This window comes from Tripterygium wilfordii, chromosome 15 (genome assembly GCF_013401445.1).
Source record: "Tripterygium wilfordii isolate XIE 37 chromosome 15, ASM1340144v1, whole genome shotgun sequence".
In the NCBI taxonomy this organism is placed as follows: domain Eukaryota; kingdom Viridiplantae; phylum Streptophyta; class Magnoliopsida; order Celastrales; family Celastraceae; genus Tripterygium; species Tripterygium wilfordii.
The window spans coordinates 12,047,451-12,067,611 of NC_052246.1; the positions used below are offsets into that span (position 1 = coordinate 12,047,451).

Below are 20,161 nucleotides of genomic sequence, written 5' to 3' on the forward strand. Positions count from 1 at the left end.
ATCGAAATAACAACTTTGGGCTTAAGGCCTAAGACTCTTTAGGCCCAACAGTTTAATAAAATCATGAGAAGCCCACGTCGGCATCCACTCTACGAATTGCCCTAATTTTAGTTGTGCAACCGCAACGACCTCCGTCTCTCTCTACTCTCTAGTCTCTACTTATCGTGCCTTTGCGGGTGAACTTGAATCGAGCTGAAGAAAGAAGAGGGGGAGGACTTCGAAAGAAGAATCCCAGGCCTCGCTTGAATCGGGCAGCTCCTTCGCCTTTGCGGGTGAGCTCGTTTTTCTGCTCCCTTGTAGTTGTTGGACGCTGCGTCGGTGTTTGTCTGTGTTTTCTGTTTTCAGTTTGTGGTGTGTCTGCCTCTTTCTTTTGCTTGTTGATCCTTTGGATCATGCGTTTTTGGTCTGCTATGCTATATATGCCGTGCTCTGGTGTCTCTTTAGCTCTTTGTCGTTGCATTTTTTTTGTGGGGATAATTGTAGCATTTTGTATGGCGATGGGAAAATAGCTCTTTTGATTTTTATGAGAACAAAAATCATACAGAACATGTAGTTATGTACATTATTTTATGATTAAGCATAATCTGTTGAGCTGAGGCTAAGAATAGGGGAAATGATCTGCAAACAAACAGTTACTGTAGTCAATGACTGCTGCGGGATGGACTGGAGAACAAGAGTAGATATGGTGGTTTTGGAAACCACCATGTACTTGTTTTTCCTGCCAAACTTGCTTATTGTTTAAGGTTTGATTATTCTTTGCACTTATTTTGAGATTCCCTTATTGTTTTTGCATTATATTATTTATAATTATCCTTAAGTCTACAGAATACGTGAACAAATGATTTACGATTCCAATTTTACTGCCCCTTTCCAATTTTAGGTAAAATCTCGATTTTGACTACCTTGATGAGGAGCCACCTCAAATGTGTGAGGGGTTTTCCGTGCAAAGCACAAGATTTCCCTCATATCGAAAGAAAAACCATAATATTTTTGATGAATTTACTCCTATTTTTTATTTTTCATTTTACATTCAAATGATGTGATCGGAGTAATATAGGAATTATTGAGGGAATGATGATCATTTGTTTTGAAGTGAAAGATAAAAAATTATGGTGCTTTTGGTTCATTTTATGCATCAAAAGTTTGCATGTCATAACTCAATCTCTCATTCCAAAATCGAATGGTCATCATTTTCTCATTGATTTCAGAATTACCCTTGCCACATTATTTGATAGCGTGATAGACTGATAGTAATTTTGGCTCAATGTATATACATGCAACAGAATGCATCACCAGTCAAAGTGTTCCGCTCGTAACTTTTTGTCATAGACTCTTAACAGTTTATGATTCCTAATCATTTTATGTCCTTCTTTGTAGTCCTTTACCCCTTTAATCTTTAATTTTGTGTATACGAGGGTCATAATGCTGCTAGCTGTATGAAATTTATAAATTGACGAATCCTGGTGACTGCAGTTTCGATTGGGTGACCAGTGACAACCTTTCTGCAAGTGCTTGGGGCAGGCATAGGACAGAGCTTCAAAGCAGTCACCAACTCAGATAGATAGAAGCAAGTATTACACCACTACAATCATTTTCAACAACCTGATCATCTCCCAAAGTTTTAAACCAGTATGGGTAAAAAGAAGTTCTTTGACAAGAAGAAATCCGCCACCTTCCAACTACTCGCTCGTGACTCCTCCGATCCCTATTATGATAATACACCTGGTAGTGACCGAGTATTTGTTCGAGTTGACAACAACCCCTACTCTGCTGATACCTTTGATGAAAGCATGGAGAATTTATCTGGTGAGGAGAATCCTGATTCAAAATTTGCTGACGCACCTGATGATGCCAGTGATGATGAAGGTGGTCATGCTTTTGCCAGTTCGCTGCCCTCTAAAGGGAGCATTGGTGTGGAAGCAGTAGGCAAAGCAGCTCCTTTGCCAGAGCATATAAGAAGGGAGATTTTGGAGCTAGGATTTCCTGATGATGGCTATAATTACTTAACTCACTTGAGGGAGATTAAGAATACTGGTGGTGGCTCTATGTTTTATAATAATCCGAAGCCAAAGCTTGATCAGCTACCGGGGGATGTCAGGGCCTATGATGCATCAAGGGTGCTGGTTTCTGAAGCAAGGGATGATTCTGTTGAACAGTCTATTTACAGTGTAGCATCAAAGACAGTTGGTGTGAGGGTTAAGAAAGCAATTGACCCTGATGTGGCTGCATTGCTTGATGATAGTGACTTATCTCGATTTGGTTCTGATGTTGAGGATTTGGAAGAGGATTTTGTTATTCATGCAAACCTTACTGAAGGAGGGCTGGGAATAGTCGATGATAATAAGTTGGATTTGGTTGGGAAAAGTAGGATGGATGAAGTGATCAATGAATCTAGTGCCTCTGGACATCCTCAGAATGCATTGCACTCTGTTAGTGATGATGAAGTCAGGAATCGTGTTGTGGAAACTGCTCATGATTGTGCAGGTAAGGAAGCACGAGCTCGTCGTGTTCTAGATGAGCAATTTGATTTACTTGAACATCAAGAATATGGACTTGATGATGAAGATGACAATGGTTATGGAAACTACATAGATGAAGATGAATCTCTTGCAGACAAGCTCAAACATGCTCTAAATAAGCATAAAATCGATGACTTGGAACTTGAGGAGGGATATAAAGCTCCTGCAGATATATTACGTGGTAATCAGAGTCCAAAAGGCAAAAAGATGTTAGACTCTGCAGCTGTCCTTAGTCGTTGCGTAGAATATGCTGAAAAGTATCAGAATGGCGACGAAGATGAGCAGATGGAATTAGTGGAGGAAAGTAGTGATGAATCAGAACAGTGGGATTGTGAGAGTATTGTTTCCACATATTCAAATCTTGATAACCACCCTGGAAAAATTGAGGCTCCTGAAATGGCTAGAAAGAAGAAGTTAGCTCAAACTATCTCTGGAACCTTGAGTTCCTCCAATCATGTTATATCTCTCCGAGGAAAGGAGAAGCTCCCTGTTGAGTTTCTGCCTCAGACAAGAAAACACGGCACAGAAAAGGTGAAGGGCACTGGCAACCTAAAAGCTGAAGTGCACAGGAGGGAACGAGCCCAGGAATCAAAGGATGAGAAGAAAGAACGGAAGGCTGCTGTAAAGGAGGAAAGGCGTGAAGCACGGCGTACGAAGAAAGAAATGAAGGGGCTGTACCACTGTGAAGCACAGCGTGCTCAGAGAGTTGCTGCCTTCTCTGGACCATCTTCCATTCATTTAATGTAGAGGGCCGATGCTTGAGGGGTGAAAGCTGCATTTGCCTGAAGTAAACATGCGCAGTTCTGTATTGAAGAACAGGATTTTTGTTTCTATCATATTTTTATTTTGAATTTCTGAATTTGCTCTTTCATGGATTTTGTAGACAGTAATCCTTTTTTTCTTGTCAACTATTTTCCTCATGCTTGTATGCTCTTGAACAGAGTCAGATAATAACTTTCATCTAGAGTTTGTGACTGTTACAATCCTTCCTTTTGCCTGTACTGCAGTTTTGAGTTTCTGGACTACAATTATGACCTAATACCTGTCTTCAGTAAAGGTTGGAAAAAGCTCCTCGATTTAGTTTCTCTTCTTCCCGTTTGGGAAGTATCTGTAGACTGATATGTGAGTCGGAATGCATTTCTTGACTGCGTTTTTGAATTCCTGAACTGTGGGAGGATGCTTCAAAGTGAATACATGGCTGTACAATGATGATGTTCTGTTTTGTTGAATGATAGTTGTTCATACTTGTCCATTCCCGTTATGGTGGGTTCTCAAATGTAATTGTTACGCATGTAATGCTCATATAGTACATAGGATCACTAATTATATATGACTGTTCTAGAGATTGAATTTCATCATCCTAGAAGTTGGCATCCCATTAATCTCATCTGTTGAGTTGCATGCACAGTTGAGATAATAGGGATACTAATTGCTATCCAGCATCTCTGGAATAATTGCGATACTAACTGTTGTTGGGATAACTGGGATACTAACTCTTTATCACCAGCAGTCTAATTATTACTCAGCATCTCTGGAATAACTGAGATACTAAGATAGTAAACTCGATCACCAACAGTCCAATTGCTGCACAGCATCCCCAGAATAATTGGGATACTAACTACTGTTGGGATAACTGGGATATTAATTGTTGATCATCGGGATAACTGAAATACTAATTGTTGATCACTGATTATATATGACTAGAGATTGAATTATTTCATTAGTAATGATAGAGATCCCAACAGTTGATATATCAATTATCCCACTTACTGAGTTTTACTCATAACTTAGATAACTGAGATAGTAACTATTACTCAGCAGCAGCTGGGATACTAAGTGCTATCATCTTTTATCATTTTCGGAATTTCATTAAGACGAGTTTGTTTGTCTTCTAGTCTTTAGCTTCAATGGGGATGCAGTTTGACCAAATTAGGTGAAAATGTTGATTGATTTTATTTTCAGTTTTTCACGACTAACAGTAAAATTAGACCATGAACTTGATCAAAAAATATATTACATGGGACCAATAAATCAGTCACCGGCGCCCCACCATGGTACGGCGGTGACCTTACCTTTGCCTGCAAGTGGTTGGCCTTTTGTCGGTTCCTAATAAGGTTCAATCAAAGAGACAATCAGTAATGGTCCAGTAGGCGGGCGGCTTTTATGTAAAAACTGATTAGGACATATGATCTAACATAAGATTTTGCTTCTATTTACTTTGATATTCACAATGGAACTCTGTCTTTCTTTTAGGTCCATTGATCTGCATTTGGGACAGCTCACATTGACAAGGACCTTGTAACAATAAATTTGTTTCGTTCACACAAGGCTTGATTTTTTATATTGCATTGTTTGTGTTCTTCTGGGTAGCTTATGTGGAAAAGTAGGTCACAAAAAGTTGAAAAAATTATTTATGAAATCTACCACTTAGGTTGTTTGTTTTTTTAATCGATAATTTCTCAACTCACATGTCCATTGGACAACGATGTTAGCTCTAAACTCGTCCGTCAACTTAGCCCGTTCCACATTGGTGACAGTTTGGACCGGGCCGAAACTCCTGCGTGGAGAACCTCCCTTGGGCCAAAGGCTCCTACAACAAAAAAACGTTGAAACTGTTGGGCATGAAAGTTGAAATGACGACCTCTCGCATTCACTTAGGTGGCTTTGTTATTATATGCTAAAAACTATGTTCTTGGAACTTCTACCCTTTTTTTTTTCTCTCTCTCTCAAAAAGCAGGTTCATTGATGACAAAAAGATGTGAAACAAACAACCCCTAATGTCTAAATTAGACTTCAATGGCAGTGTTGTTTAATCCAAAGGCTTGATGTTAGTCTTCCTCTAGTTATATATAAAGAATTAAAATAGTGTATATTTTTGTCTTTGGAAATTAAACAGTTGTCAAAATAGTGAACCTCTTGGGGTAGCTACAATCCAATACAAGTCAATTTATATAAATTCTCTTAACAAACACACAATTGTTTGGAAACCCATTAACATACATCAACCTAAAAGCCATTCCTACTCACAAAGATGATTCCTTTATGCCCCTAAAAGAATCTCTCCTCATAACAACAACAACAAACAAGCCTCTTCAAAGTCTCAAACTTCCATGCCAAGACTACAGACTACATCATGACTACTTCATCAGGTACTCCATCGTTGTCTCTTGCATTATCATCCTCTTCCTCGGCTACTCCTCTTGAACCCCAAAAGCCTGAAGAGAGAGGATTACGCCTAATTCAACTCCTCCTAACATGTGCCAATCACACCTCCTCCGGCAACCTCCACCGTGCCGACGCCTGCCTCCGCCAGATATCAAAACTTGCCTCCATTTCCGGTGACTCCATGCAACGTTTGGCAGCCTATTTTGCCTCTGCCTTAGCTATCCGCCTCGTGAAGCGCTGGCCCGGCCTGTATAAGGCCCTCAACAAAACCCAAAAGCCTAGTTCCGAACTGGACCGGGCTCGGCCTCTTTTCGTGCAGGCCTTTCCGTATCTTAGCCTCGCATATGCCATAATGGGCCGAACCTTGCTTCAATGCATGATGGAGGAGCGTGTGATTCACATTGTGGATTTGGGCTTCGGCGACTCCAAACTGTGGGTCCCACTTCTCCGGAGCTTCGCTAATTCACTGGATGGGCCGCCCCATTTGAGAATCACTTGTGTTCATGAAAACAAGTCGGTTTTAGAGAAGTTGGGCCGTGGGCTTGTAAAGGAAGCGGAGAGGCTTCGCATCCCATTTCATTTCAGCCCAGTGAATGTTGGGCTTAGAGAGCTAACATTGGACCAGGTCCAGGTAAGATCAGGAGAAGCAATGGCTTTGATATCATTCAATCTTCATGTCTTATTGACTGAGGATGATAGAGTTGATGCACAATTTGGTCCCAAAAAGAACAACAATGGCATCAAAGATTGTAAGAAATTGAATGAGTTCTTATCGATGGTTCGATCAATGTCACCCAAAATCTTATTTCTAGTCGGAAAAGAAGCTGACCACAATTTGGGTCGATTAGTAGACCGGTTTATCGAGAGTTTGCATTATTACAGCGCAGTTTTTGACTCAATTGAGGTCACATTTGGTGGTAAGGCAAGTGAGGATAGATTTGTTGTAGAAGAAATGTTTGGTAGGGAGATTGAAAATATTGTTGCATGTGAAGGACTGGAAAGATTGGAGAGACATGAGAGATATGGGCGGTGGGCGGTTCGGTTCGGTCGAGCCGGGTTTAGGCCAGTTGGACTTTGGTACGGTTACATGGATGATGCTAAGAAAATGTTAGAGGCTTGTGGTAAGGAGGGTTATAAAATTACCAGTGAGAGACAAAGTTTGATGATTTGTTGGCATGATAGGCCTCTATATAGCGTCTCTGCATGGATTTGTTAGCTATATATTCTTCTATATGATTTAACAAAGACATTTATTTTTCGTGTTTATGAGTTCAATTTCATCCTAATTCGTATTAGAATTTTCAGCCCAAAACACATCAATAATATTGTTCGTTTTGAGTTGTCCGATTCCTGTGAATACTGAATACATTAGACCCGCATAACTTTATTTTCTCAAGAGGTCATCCATCCCAATAGTCTTCTCGCAGAAACACGCTTAACTACGGAGTTATTACAAGATGTTTTTGTTCAGGAAAACGTGTTGTTGACGGTTATGAACTCGAATCATTTATATACGTTAACATTCACAAGCAGAATACATGATTTGATTGTAACTATTGGAGTAACTTATGTGATTTAATTCATCCTTGATGCTTAAGGACTTATAGCTTCTTATGAGCACAAGAGAAGAAATGGTGGAAAATGTCCATGTCAAGATTATGAAGATGCAGAATGGACTCATCTCTCTGCCAAAGAATTGACAAGAGATCATCATCTAGACCGAGACGATGAGCAATTGTGAATAGAGAGCACAGGTGGCTTTGAAACTTTCAAACGTTATGATGTTCCTCGAGTTATTGGCCAATTAGCCGTATCTCGAGCCATTGGTGATTTAAGCAACAAACCGTAAGTTTCCTCTTCTCCATCTAGTAATAAATAGTCATTGTTAAATTTATCTATTGAATGGGGTTGCCTGTGGAATCAGATCAAAGTTCAGTAGGTTTGTTTACATAATTCTCAAAAATTATGTGTTTTTTTCCTTGAACACCAACTAAGAATCTAAGATAACTGGGATACCAATTGCGAGAATCTTTATCATTTTCGTTTCTTGAATTTCCCAAATTTATGTTCAACTGTTTTATGAGGCTCTTTATAATTAATCGTTCTTTGCATAAATTGTCAGGTACGGTGTGACAATGGAACCAGAAGTGACAGAATGGCAACCATTGGACCTTAATGACAAGTTTCTGGTGGTATCATCTGATGAGATATTTGAAAATGAACATTATTTTTACCCCATTATTTATTGAGTACACCATATTCTAAATAAACCTCAGTTAAAATTAAAACAATTATGAATTCACTCCATTTTCTTACTTTTCAAAATTTCGCAACCCAATTATGAGTTCACCTCAGCAAGACAATGAGAGTAAACGAAGACCTGGAGATTATGAAGCTTGATGTGCACCCAGATCTTCTTGACAGCTTCGGTACGGGAGGACTCCAGGGACCCCAGGAAATCACTGAGAGCTGGCAAGATTGGTGTCACCTTCAGGATGCCGATGGGCTTAGACAAAATTGCCCAAGAGTCGCGAGAATCACGAGAGATGATGGTTTTGCAGAAGACAGAGAGGTACTTTCCTATAGTTGATCAAGGTAGCTTTCCTTTACGAGTGAATAAGATCTTTGGCTTGACCATGTCACTATTCCGAGAATGGACTTTGTTATGAGTGATCTCTCTCTATCTTAAATCACTCATTTCTACCGGCTCCGGGTAACTTACTTTAGGAAGGAAAGCAAGTCCCATCAATTGAGCTGTTGATGGAATGAAAGGAATAAGGCTGCTCTTCAAACCTGAACTAGGTCCAGGTCTGGGAATCGGGCTAGGATCTGCTATAAGGTTTTTTGATGGTGGTGTGAGAATACCAGTCGAAAGGGAAAGGCGATGACTACGATGACTCTTTTTCCAAAGGTAGCTACTGAGTTTTTGGGCAAGGAAGAGAGGCTGCGATATGAAGTTTTTCAGGAGAGAGAGTCGAGTAGTGAAATTTTTGGGTTTGTGATTTCGCTGGAGATGGAGCTTTATTAGAGAAGATTATTCTAATTTTTCAAATTTCTTTTCATTTTTTGATGTTTTAACTAATAATTTTAAAATGACATGTTATCATTTTATTGGTTAGTGTCACGTCAATAATTATAAAAAAAAAACGAAAGTACATAGCATAAAGGTAATTGTTAAATGCACACAAGTTTTACTAAGTACACACATTGATTTGACAAGCAATTTTTCTTCTGTTTAGTGCAGGAGTGTTGCTATTTCAACCCCCTATTTTTACTATATATACCCCCTATTGAAAAGACAAGTATCTTGAAAATTGGATTAATTGTTTTGAAAGCACTTGAAAGCACGCAAGTTCTACAAAAGTCTGTCTGACAAGCCCACCATCTTATCTGAAAGGAATATATATATATTTCAAAAAAGAAATATGGATGGTAGAAATTGAGTGATATGTCATTGTGATTTGAAAAGAATGAGGTGTGAGAAGGAGACTTTGCTTTGACACTACCCACTACCTCCACAATGATGACTTTGCTTTGATCATGCCCCATGGTCCCCTTCGTCTTACTCGTTTTAATGACAAATGTCCACCAATCCCCTTGGATGAAGGGACCCTATGTGGTTAAATTTCGCCACCACCTCCCATAAGAGCTAATAATTTTATTCGTTGTCTTGTCATTTTAACTTTTTACATGTCAAATTGTCTGCAACACTGCTTGTTCGCCAAACTGATCCAATAAGCATTTTTTCTTCCAAATATAATGACATTGCCATGGCTTTTGAGGTGATTCATGTTACCATTTTTATCTTGGCATTGTAGTCCTCTAAAACTTTTCAAAATGATTAAGGGTTCTCTAGCCAAAATTTAAGTTTTCTTCGATCTTCTGGGTACACATCAAGGAATAGGCTATCGAACCAGTCGAGAGACTGGCCTTCATAGGTTATCATGGTCAGGAGATGGAAACATAAACATCGCATTACAACGAGAGAGGTCATATGCTAAGAGTTCAGGTTAGTCTGGCCAACCAACCAGGATGTTATGTGTCAATTTTCCTTTATTTTTTGTTCAAAGCTGTAATAAATTAAAGACCTAAATACTAGAAGACATGAAATGCCATGGATTATAAAAATAAAAAATAAATTGAAGAGAGAAACAACATAAAAAATGTTTACTCTATTTATATGTATATAACTTATCTCCAGTTGAATGAAATCTGGATTTTTTACTGGTTGATGAATAGATTGAAAACCAAATACTAATGTTGATGCCTCTTATCTACAGTTAAATTTTAAATTTATTACCTCATAATTTATTTAATTTTCTCACTAGCACCACCTTGCTTGGCATTAATTCCATTAATTTGTCATTTGTGAATTAAATATATTAAGAACAATTTTGAGTGACGAATTATTTGTTACTCAGAGTGTGTGTCCACTTCTCTGACTCTTTGATGCACTCCAGGCAGTGTGAAGAATCCATTGGATTTGTCAGAGGAAGAATGGAACCATGTCATCAAGACAAATTTAACAGGAACCTGGTTGGTGTCAAAATATGTCTGCAAACGTATGCGTGACGCAAATCAGGGAGGATCAATCATTAACATTTCCTCCATTGCCGGTATTGATCGAGGGTAGTTACCTGGAGCTGTTGCCTATGCTGCTTCCAAGGCTGGCCTGAACGCCATGACAAAGGTAATACTTAATAGCACCCGATTCTCTGTTTGAGTGAATTAAATATATTGAACATTCTATGGTTCTCTCGAGCAAAATTGCTATAATATAAGGAATTGTGAGTGATCATATGGATATTATTGTTTTTTGGGTATCATATTGTATTGTATCATATCGTCCATCACAATCTCTTTATGTGACAAAGAACTCAATTCAAAACTTAAAGAGACTTTTATGGGCATACCGCATAATTAATTTAATTTTTGAAAGTGGGAAATGAAGGTATGAGACTATTCCTTTCATCTTCCACATGAGCTCTTTTACCTATTCAAATGAAGAAGGAAAGGTGGAGAAAGCACGGAAAGGTGTTGTTAAATTGATTTGCCTGTTTTAATTTGCTTCTTACATTTATGAGCATAATAGTCACTTGATTTGATTTTCAGGATTATTGAGATCCAATCATAAGTTTTCCTCCCTTTCCAATATCCTAGCTAGTTGGTGTATTAAATTGAAGCCTCTAGGAAAACTTCACTAGTTTCATTTCCGTAAAGTCAACCATCTCTCCTATGGACCATTTGAAATTATGGGGTGAAAGAGCTAAGATTGTCAAGTGGTTCTAGTGATAAGGTAAATATATCAATTTTATTTTTTTGATAATTAGTTTGATTAATAGCATATATTAAAGTTAATTTATATTGTTGGCAGAATGATATTGATATAAATGAAATAAAACAAGAAGAAGAACCTGATATTGTAAACGAAGGTCAAGAAGACACTGAAGTGGATGTTACAAATGAATTTTTCACCGATATGGTACGCTAAAAACTTGAAAAATATATTTGAGTGATCTATTTTGTACATTTTGAAATTTAGTTTATCAAATTGAAACATTTTATTCCGTAATGTGCATATTAGAATAGGGACTATTTTTGGTGACCTTGTGTGATATGATACATACTAATATTAACTCATTAGTAAAATCCACCACAACACTTTGGATCAATTGAGTATATGGGAGCCTGTGAGCCATTAAGTTCTAGGATCATGTGGTACATATTAGAGTCAATGGGCCTGATCAAAAATATTTCTAGTTTAATTCTTAAATTTTAAAAATTTATCTAGCATTTATTATTATTATGTAAAAGCGTCTATATATATATATATAAACATTTAACAGTTTACTAAATAACTAAATTAATATATGCAATATTTTGTTAATTTCTAACAAAATTAATACATTCTCAGGTATTCAATTCGCGTCAATCGTTAATTGAATGAGTGCAGAATAATGGACGTAATTTGGGTTCTGTTATTGTTACGAAAAGGTCAGAGATTGGTGGGTTCGGGAGGAGACACAAATTATTGTTACAATGTGATCGTGGTGGATGTTACAAAAGTAAGAAAAACTCCACAAAGTTAACTGGCACAAAAAAACGAGATTGTCCATTCAGAGTGAAAGGGATGAAATTGAAGACAGATGATGATTGGATGGTAAGAGTAGTATGTGGAGTGCATAAACATTTCGCAGCATTATATATGGAGGGTCATTCATATGTCGGTAAGCTTTCTACGGCTGAAAATGAAATATTGGTAGATATGTCAAAGAATTTGGTGAAGCCACGAAACATCTTATACATGTTAAAGAACAAGGATCCGAACAACGTGTCCACCATTAAAACTATATATACAATGCACGCCAGAAGTTTCGAATCGCGAAGAAAGCTAGTAAATCCCAAATACAACAACTTATGTCATTCCTACACCAGTACGAGTACGTTTTCTTTAATCGAAGCAATGCTAAGACTAATGAGCTTGAAGAATTATTCTTTGCACATCCAGGTTCGATAGAACTATTGTGTGCATTCCCACATGTGTTATTGATGGATGCTACATATAAAACTAACAAGTTCAGGATGCCTCTATTTGAGATTGTGGGCGTGACTTCAACGAATATGACATTTTGTGTAGGATTTGTTTTCTTGCAATCAGAAAAGGAGGACAATTATACTTGGGCGCTGAATTGTTTGCGGTTAACAATGGATGAATCCACTTTTCCTAGCGTTATTGTCACTGATAGAGATTTGGCATTGATGAGGTCGTGTGCCAAAGTATTTCCCGAGTCGATGAAACTGCTTTGTAGATGGCACATCGACAGAGCTGTTATATCCCACTGTAAAAAATCATTTTGAGACAAGGAATCTTGGGATTCATTCTACTCCATGTGGCACTGATAGGTATGATAATACCTATTGTTTTTGGTAGAAATATCCCCCTCTTAAGCTTTCTTTTGATAAATAATGAGTGTATTTATGTGTTGATTTGTATTTTGATAGGTTGATTGCGGTTTGGATGAAAAGCGACGGAAAAAGGGCTGAATTGAAGAAAATGTCCACCGACCTTCGTGTGTTCAAATAGTCATAACTTTCTGTCACATTATTGGAATTGAGCGCAACAAAAGGCATTGGAAACTAGACATCTCAAGATTTCCGTACAATCTAAAATCATGCAAATCGGAGGTCATAAGGAGAAGTTATGATCATTTGAATCATGTGCCTAGGGGTAACGCGCCTAGGCGCACAAATTGTGCACGCCCAGGATCACTCCTGCACGCCCAGTCCAGAGAGTTGGACTTGAATTTTAAGTTGTGCACGCCTAGGATTGCGCCTAGGCGTGGTGCACCTAGGCGTGAAAACAACGCGCCTAGGCGTGAAAAGCAATTTTCTGGGGTGTTTTAAGTCGCGATTTGTCCGAGCTGCGGGGGACTTTAGACCTAGAACAGATTTCTGGAGAGCGAAAACAGAGGGGGAAGGTGATTCTTGGAGCTAGGAGGAGAGATTCTTCAACTCCACTTGGATCTACTCAACTCATTGGGTTTATTCATGCCTTTCTCATCTATTCTCTTGTGTTTTCCTCTCATTATTTGTAACTAAACCTCTTGTGCCAAGGCTAGGATGAAGCCTTGGGTTTGATGACTTTGTTTATGACTTGATTTACATACATATGAGTTGATTTGGGTATAAATCTTGTGTTTCTATGTTTGATTGCAATTTCTTCATGCTTGTGGTATTTGGCCAACACTTTAGGTTTTTGGATGAAATTGTTTGGAGAATTTGCTTAGACAATAATATGTCAAGTAGATTATGCTTCTTGAAACACTTGATTATGAATGTGTCTCCCTTTAATTAGGTGACAATTTGTATGAATCCTAATCTCCATAGAACTCCATGAATTCCTATGCATGTTTAGACCAATAAGATGGCTAGAATGTATTTAGTAATATCCGACCTAGACCAATAAGATGGCTAGTAATCGATTTTAGGGAGATTTGGCTTAGGTGCGCTAAAACCGACTTAGGTACGGATTCGTTATGCCAGAATTAGCAAATGTGTGTGTGAATTTGTGTCATCGTAAGTTATTTCCCAAGGGGGATTCCAAAGCCTTGGTGTTCATCTCATTTGCATTAGTTGCATCCATATTCTAAGAAAATACCAAAAATACTTTGCTCTTTACTTGTTTTAGTTTAATTACCAAACCAAACAATCTTGAGTTGAACTTTACTTTTGATTGCATTGTCCATATATACATACAAATATACATTTGGATTAAACATAACACCGTCCCTGTGGATTCGACCCTTGCTTATCATTGTGCTGTAGTCGCCGACTAGTACACTTGCTAGTAAGGTTAATTTAGACCCAACAGGCACACATTAATTGAATCAGAAACCGAGAATGCGTATGTGTACAATTTATCTGCTCTTGAGATGATTTTACAAAACTACTCCAAAGTCATGAATTATATTAAAGATGTATGGTCGACGTCATATAAGGAGATGTTCATATCCGCCTGGACAGACACCTACATGCATTTCGGCAACCTGACCACTAACAGAGCCGAGAGTCAGCATTCGAAGTTGAAACGATACTTGGGCACACCTCAATCAGACTTGGAGTTAGTAGTGTCGTCTATTCATCAGCTCATTCAAGGTCAGTTCACAACAATAAAAGCTAGTTTGGAGAAAATCAAAAATAATGTTCAACATCGATTCAAAATAAATCTATTCCGAGAATTGTGGGGGTTTGTCTCAGTGGATGCATTGAATCTGATTTGGTTGGAATTTGAACGGTCTAAAGTTGTTGGTGAAAACATATACTCTTGCGGATGTAAACTTCGTACGAGTAATGGACTGCTATGTGCACACGAGCTTGCAATATACACGAATGAAGATCGTCCTATACCACTTGCTTGTATTGATAAGTTTTGGAAAAAACTTGACTTATTGCCAAGTGTTTCACATGTCAATGATGATATCAACTGTAGTGTCGAGTTACAAATGTTCACAGAACAGTTTAAGCGTCAATAAAAGCCTGGTAAAGTCGGTCTACTAAGGAAGTTGAGGGAGATAATTAATCTATCAATAACTGCTCTTCTTCAACCAGTTGTTAAGACAAATATTCGTGGACACCCCTCCTCAAAGAAGAAAGTAGACAAATCAACTCGTTGTAATCAGTATGCATTCGATTTTGTTCAGCACGATTTGAATCATTCTCAGGATCCAGTTAGACATAATAGTTCATCAGCTCGCCCCTCCGCAAAGAAGAAAGTAGACAGATCTACTAGTGGTGATGCGTCTGCATTCGAGTTCATTCAGCAAGAAGATTTTTGTTATTCTCAGGAACCAGGCAGACACAGTTGTTCATCTATTTATAGCACTCCACCACTTCCTACGCAAAGGATTTCAAGATCGAGGTCAACTGCCCATGAGCATGTATATCTTAGTTAGTTCCCACCTATATTGCAACCTTACATTATGTTCGTAAAAGATGTAAAAGCTGATGGAAATTGTGGCTTTCGGGCTATTGCTGGATTACTTGGTTTTGGAGAGGATGCATGGATAAACGTCCGGCAAAACTTGATTGACGAGTTGAGAACATTTTGGGCAGAGTATGTTGAATTGTTTGGTGGTTATGATCGGTAGTTCATTAACCGAAACAAATTATCATTAGCAATTTGAAGAACAAGCTCATCAGTGCAGGATTAAAACATATAAATTTCTATTTGAATGAGCGTGTTCATTGGAACCATCTTTATTTTTGCTTCTCTGGTTTTCCTCTCTTGTGTTTTTATTATCTTATTTCCGAGTTTATAAAAACTAGACAATCCGGTGAGCTGGTGCTCTTGGCTATTGTACTCCCAGTATGTTCTCAAACCAGTTGTCTAGTTGTTCCTATGTCGAGTGCGTGTGGTGCGGTTTAGCAGGTAAGTAGGTCTGGTGCAGAAGGTAAAAGGACATTATCATGCTATGTTGCTAAGTGAAGCAACCGGCATGAAAAACAATGAAGTCGCCATCAATTGATTTTTAGGATGCAATTGGGCATCTGTTCTGGTCTACAAGAAAGATGGGCAAGGGGGTCTATTGAGCATGGGGAAGGTGTTAGGCACCCCACAACTCCCGAAAACGGTTACCTTCAAAAAAGTTTTCCTATTTGGCTCTACTTTGTTTTAAGGAATGATCGTATGTCCCAAATGTTTTAATGAGTTTTCCATATGCCCGAAAAATCATGTATTATCAAATGGGTGGAAATGTTCCATTGATGTTAGACCAAGATTTGACTTTAAAAATCTTATTTTTATGGGTTTTGATAAAAAAGAAGGAAAAAGGGTGCACGGGATCACTATGACCATTCTCGGCTTGGCCAAAAATGTTTGATAAAAAACTCCACTTGAAGTGATTTTTGGAAAAAAAAAAAGGGTGCACGGGATCACTATGGTCATTCCCGGCTTGGCCAAAAATGTTAAATAAAAGACTTCACTTGAAGTGGCTTTTGATAAAAGAGGTACATGGGATCACTACGGCCATTCCCCGCTTGGCCAGAAATATTTAACTTGGTATTGGATGAAAAAAAAATCCATATCGGAGTGGGTTTTGATGTTTTTGATGATTTGGAAAAAATGTTGTTTAGATAAGAACATTGGAATGGGTTTTGATGGTTTTGGAGAAGAGATTTTTGGGAACTTGGTTGATGCACCAAAAAGGCCCACAATCAATGAAAAAAAGATTCAATTCAAGCCTTACTCACAATTATGTTCTTCATGAGAAAAGAAAGAATCCATTTAAGGCCCATCGGGTCAAATATCTTTAAACCCCCTTTGGGTCCTTAAATAAGTTCTCCTAATCCCTAAAAAACATATTTGCTTTCCGGGTCCACGAAATCCAAATGTTTTGGATGAATGCCAATGGAACCCCAATATCTTGAAGGCTCCTTGGTATTTAAACAAAACATAAAGGTTCCATAAGTTAATCTTGGTGTGTTTATTAAGGTGAGACGGCTTGGATTAATTCTAATGACTAACGCGTTGCATTCATTTTCATTGTATTCAAACAATCCTAGCATACATCTAAGCATCATGGCGTAGTGTGAGAAATCAAAATCCTAAGCATGCATCCTAATGCAATCATCATTCACAAAAATCATTTCCTAATGTTTATATGCTTTTAGCATCCTAAAATATCATGTATGCATTTTCTATTTTACATCCACTATTTTTGTTACACTATTACAAGGGTTACACTTTACAATTATGCATGACAAATAATAAAATGTACAAAAACCCAATATCACCCGCGAGACCCATTGCTTCAATCCAGCCCAAATCCTTTAAGTATGCTCTCCAGCCCAAGTGGCTCATTCGACCCAAGCTCAACAAGTAAACACAAAAATGGGTCAAAATTGTGCTCAAATGCCATAGAAACTCAAATTAAATCCATATACATTATAAACACACATATACAAACACAAATATTCAAATACACATATACAAATATACAAAACGAGATGTATACATACAAACACAGCTATAGAATATATACATATACACATACACACACTGTATATATATATGCACGCTCACACTCATACACCGCATAGTTGATTGCATGGTTAGCAACAAGAAAATGGAAATTATTTATATGCTGGTTTGTAATTGGCAGTGTAGCAAGCAATTTAAATCTGAAGTAGTTACCAAATTAGATGAAATTCCAAACCTATTTTCATCTCAACCGCCCATATGGAGTGATACAAATCTTAATTCATGAAGCTGGAGACCAACTTCTCCCGCTTTACTGCTTTTAGGGTTCGAATATAAATTTGTAGTTGTGAAAGGTAGACTCTTAGTTAAAAGTCTAAATTATGACATTTAAGAACCTTCTTTTATATTTTCTTTGCTTGCTTGTATCTATTAAGATTTTCAACACGATTTCTTTTTCATGTAGGCGCCTTATTGACTTTGGTAGTGCCATTGATGATTTCAGCTTACGCAATTTGTATGGGTCGAATGGTCCATCCGAGTAAGTTCATTCTCCTGTACATTCAAACTTACATCCTTCTCCTGAAATTTTCTTAGTTGAGACAATTTGATCATCAAGTGTTGTTTACATATTTATTATTCAATCGACTTAAGTTAATCTTGACTGATGCTTGATCATCCCAATGAAATGGTTTGGTTCCCTAAGTTGTTTTTTTTTTTTTTTTTTTTTTGAGGTGTCAGTTCTTAGTCCTTTAAAATTTTCATATATTCGGAGAAATTTGTCCGGACTTGTCTCCCTTTTGGTATCTGCCTTTGTTCATCCTATTACTGATCAGACCGTATGTAAGTTACCGTATTTGGGCAGTTCATATGACAAGGTGATACATATGATTTCTTCTACTGCAATTAGGGTTGTTTGTATTTTTTGAGCTGGATATGCTCTATAATATCCTAGGTTCAATTGAATTGTTCTATATCATACATTCATGGATTTCGCTACGACTAGTGTAATAAACTTAAAAAATGAATTCTCATGATGTCAGTGGTCTTCCATGTTCTAATCGTCATATTTATTTTGTTCTTATTAAATTTTCCTTTTTCGTTTATTTCCTGTGGCCTGCAAACTGTTCCCTGGATTCTCATCTTTGCCGTTTCCCTTGTTTTTTTGTTTCTCTCAGTGCACAAGAAACTTACGCTTATGCTCCTCCAGAAGTTCTTGCAAATCCTAGCTGGTTTAAGGGACCGTCGCGCAGAGGAAAAAAGTACTTTACAGCTTCTTTACTCTTTTCTCAGCTACTGAAACTACATATTTTGAGATTATTGACCAGAAAGTCTCATTTTTATACTTAGTCATGCATTGATAAGGATATCTTTGGGAGTATTGATCAAGCTTCTAGATTGTTATCACCAATCAGTTTCTCTTTCTGATAGATACGATATGTGGAGTGTCGGTGCTATGATACTGGACATGGTTGTAGGAGGTCCCATTTTCCACTTGACTCCTTCCACAATGCATGACCTAGCATTTATTCAATTCCCTGACTTGGATCAATACGAGATTGAACTGCTGTATAAGTAAGTCCAAATTTCAAACCTTGGAAGTTTCAAAGGAAGATGTCTAATATTGATTGTGTCATGCATATGTTTTCATATGGGCTTCAAATGTATGTATTGTGTGCTATTTTTATGGAGTCATGGCCACATTCACACCATGCATATGGATATGTGCTCGGCATCTCTTAAAGTTTTACAAGTTGAGCACCGCGACCGCCAGGTTCTAAGTGTGGCAGACTCGATAACATTATCCTCTGATACTTTATGTTGAACCACACCAAATTTGACGCGTTTTCTTTTAAATCACTTTCCGGTAAGTTTATTTGAGATGGAAGTGAATTTATTCTGTTATTCTCTCATAGGAGTTCTAGGGTTAAAACTAGATTTCTTGTTCTCTAATATTTTCGGACTGGAGATATTTGAGTATCTGTGCATCCGGATGCCAGCAAAGGCACATAAGTTCATGAGGATGAAGGTATACTCTGTGTTACATTTTTGTTAATGCCTTAACAAAAAAAATTTGTTACATTTTGTATTTTTTTTTCCTGTGTGTATCTTGCTCTTACTTGTCTCAGGGAATTCGAGCACCACCTTCCATGAACTGCTCCAATGATTTATTCTCTGATGGAATTAGGAATTTAGATCCTCTTGGAATGGGGTTTGTGAAATTTTGGAATTTCTCATAATTAAATGGTTTGATTTGCAGAAATTACTGTTTCAAATAAAATATTGTAATTTGCAGGTTTACAGATGAGTTGGCATCAGACTTGGTTCGCCAACTGCTGAAGTGGGAGCCAGAAAGTTTTCAAGCAAATCCAACTTAATTATCAAATATTTTACCTTTTGTTTAAGGTGGTATAAACATATTACATCTGTATTGCAGGTTGATCGTCTAAACGTGGAGGAAGCTTTGGCACATCCCTATTTCAGGTCTCTCAATAGAATATAGGCAGTTTATAAATACACAATTTAATGAAACTGGTATTCTGTCATTTTTTGAGATGTATAGATAAAAGTTGAGATGATAGAGTTTTGTCATTTTTTTTAATGGTAGAAGTAAAAGCTCATCTACTTTGCAAAACGATTCGACTGAGCCCCTTATTTTTTTTTTCAAATCATTGAAGCCCCCTTTACTTTGAAGAATGGACTTGGTTAGCCCTTGTATCAAATTTCCATTAAAAAATGTTAGATTTGGCAGAAAAAAATGAGACGGCGTTTATTTTAAGAAAATATAAACTACATGTAATATGCGTAACCAGTACCTGATGAAACATTCCAAGCAAACGAGGGTTATCAAGAGACTCAGTCCCCTGTTTGGGCAGTATAGGGCCGTTTTCTTCAAGCCCTATTGATTGATGAGGTGAATCTGGGTTTCAATTGTTGGATCAGGTGAATATGGGTTTCAATTTTTGGATCCATGTTTCGAATCAGGAGAAAAGGAAGATAG

General features: G+C 37.6%; 3 protein-coding genes across 4 annotated transcripts; all 3 read left to right on the forward strand.

Moving 5' to 3' along the window:
* Positions 1-87: 87 nt before the first annotated feature.
* On the forward strand, positions 88-3,532 carry LOC120016983 (protein LTV1 homolog). 2 transcript variants are annotated; one of them, XM_038870006.1, is made up of 2 exons: positions 88-272; positions 1,474-3,532. In XM_038870006.1, exon 2 carries the CDS (start codon positions 1,632-1,634, stop codon positions 3,264-3,266), a length of 1,635 nt encoding a protein of 544 aa, XP_038725934.1. In that variant the 5' UTR covers positions 88-272; positions 1,474-1,631; the 3' UTR covers positions 3,267-3,532. The 2 variants fall into 2 exon arrangements, with proteins under 2 accessions (XP_038725934.1, XP_038725935.1); XM_038870007.1 differs by lacking the exon at positions 88-272 and adding an exon at positions 605-743.
* Positions 3,533-5,520: 1,988 nt separating this feature from the next.
* LOC119980039 (scarecrow-like protein 3) lies at positions 5,521-6,980 on the forward strand. The gene has a single exon (XM_038822686.1). It carries the CDS (start codon positions 5,653-5,655, stop codon positions 6,898-6,900), a length of 1,248 nt encoding a protein of 415 aa, XP_038678614.1. The 5' UTR covers positions 5,521-5,652; the 3' UTR covers positions 6,901-6,980.
* Positions 6,981-15,163: 8,183 nt separating this feature from the next.
* Positions 15,164-19,781, forward strand: LOC119979910 (probable inactive protein kinase At3g63330). Its single transcript, XM_038822532.1, has 10 exons — positions 15,164-15,327; positions 17,627-17,701; positions 17,936-18,003; positions 18,116-18,167; positions 18,339-18,422; positions 18,592-18,735; positions 19,123-19,189; positions 19,290-19,372; positions 19,457-19,510; positions 19,597-19,781. The coding sequence occupies exons 1-10, from the start codon at positions 15,164-15,166 to the stop codon at positions 19,661-19,663; spliced, it is 858 nt and encodes a 285-aa protein (XP_038678460.1). The 3' UTR covers positions 19,664-19,781.
* Positions 19,782-20,161: the final 380 nt, after the last annotated feature.

Excerpts from the sequence above, each read along its gene's own strand:
- LOC119980039 (XM_038822686.1), top strand. The coding sequence starts at position 5,653 with ATGACTACTTCATCAGGTACTCCATCGTTGTCTCTTGCATTATCATCC.
- LOC120016983 (XM_038870006.1), top strand. The coding sequence starts at position 1,632 with ATGGGTAAAAAGAAGTTCTTTGACAAGAAGAAATCCGCCACCTTCCAA.
- LOC119979910 (XM_038822532.1), top strand. The coding sequence starts at position 15,164 with ATGTTCGTAAAAGATGTAAAAGCTGATGGAAATTGTGGCTTTCGGGCT. Across the intron at positions 18,423-18,591 it reads CCGTCGCGCAGAGGAAAAAA|ATACGATATGTGGAGTGTCG; the intron begins GTACTTTACAGC and ends TCTTTCTGATAG. Across the intron at positions 18,736-19,122 it reads GAGATTGAACTGCTGTATAA|ACTGGAGATATTTGAGTATC; the intron begins GTAAGTCCAAAT and ends TAATATTTTCGG.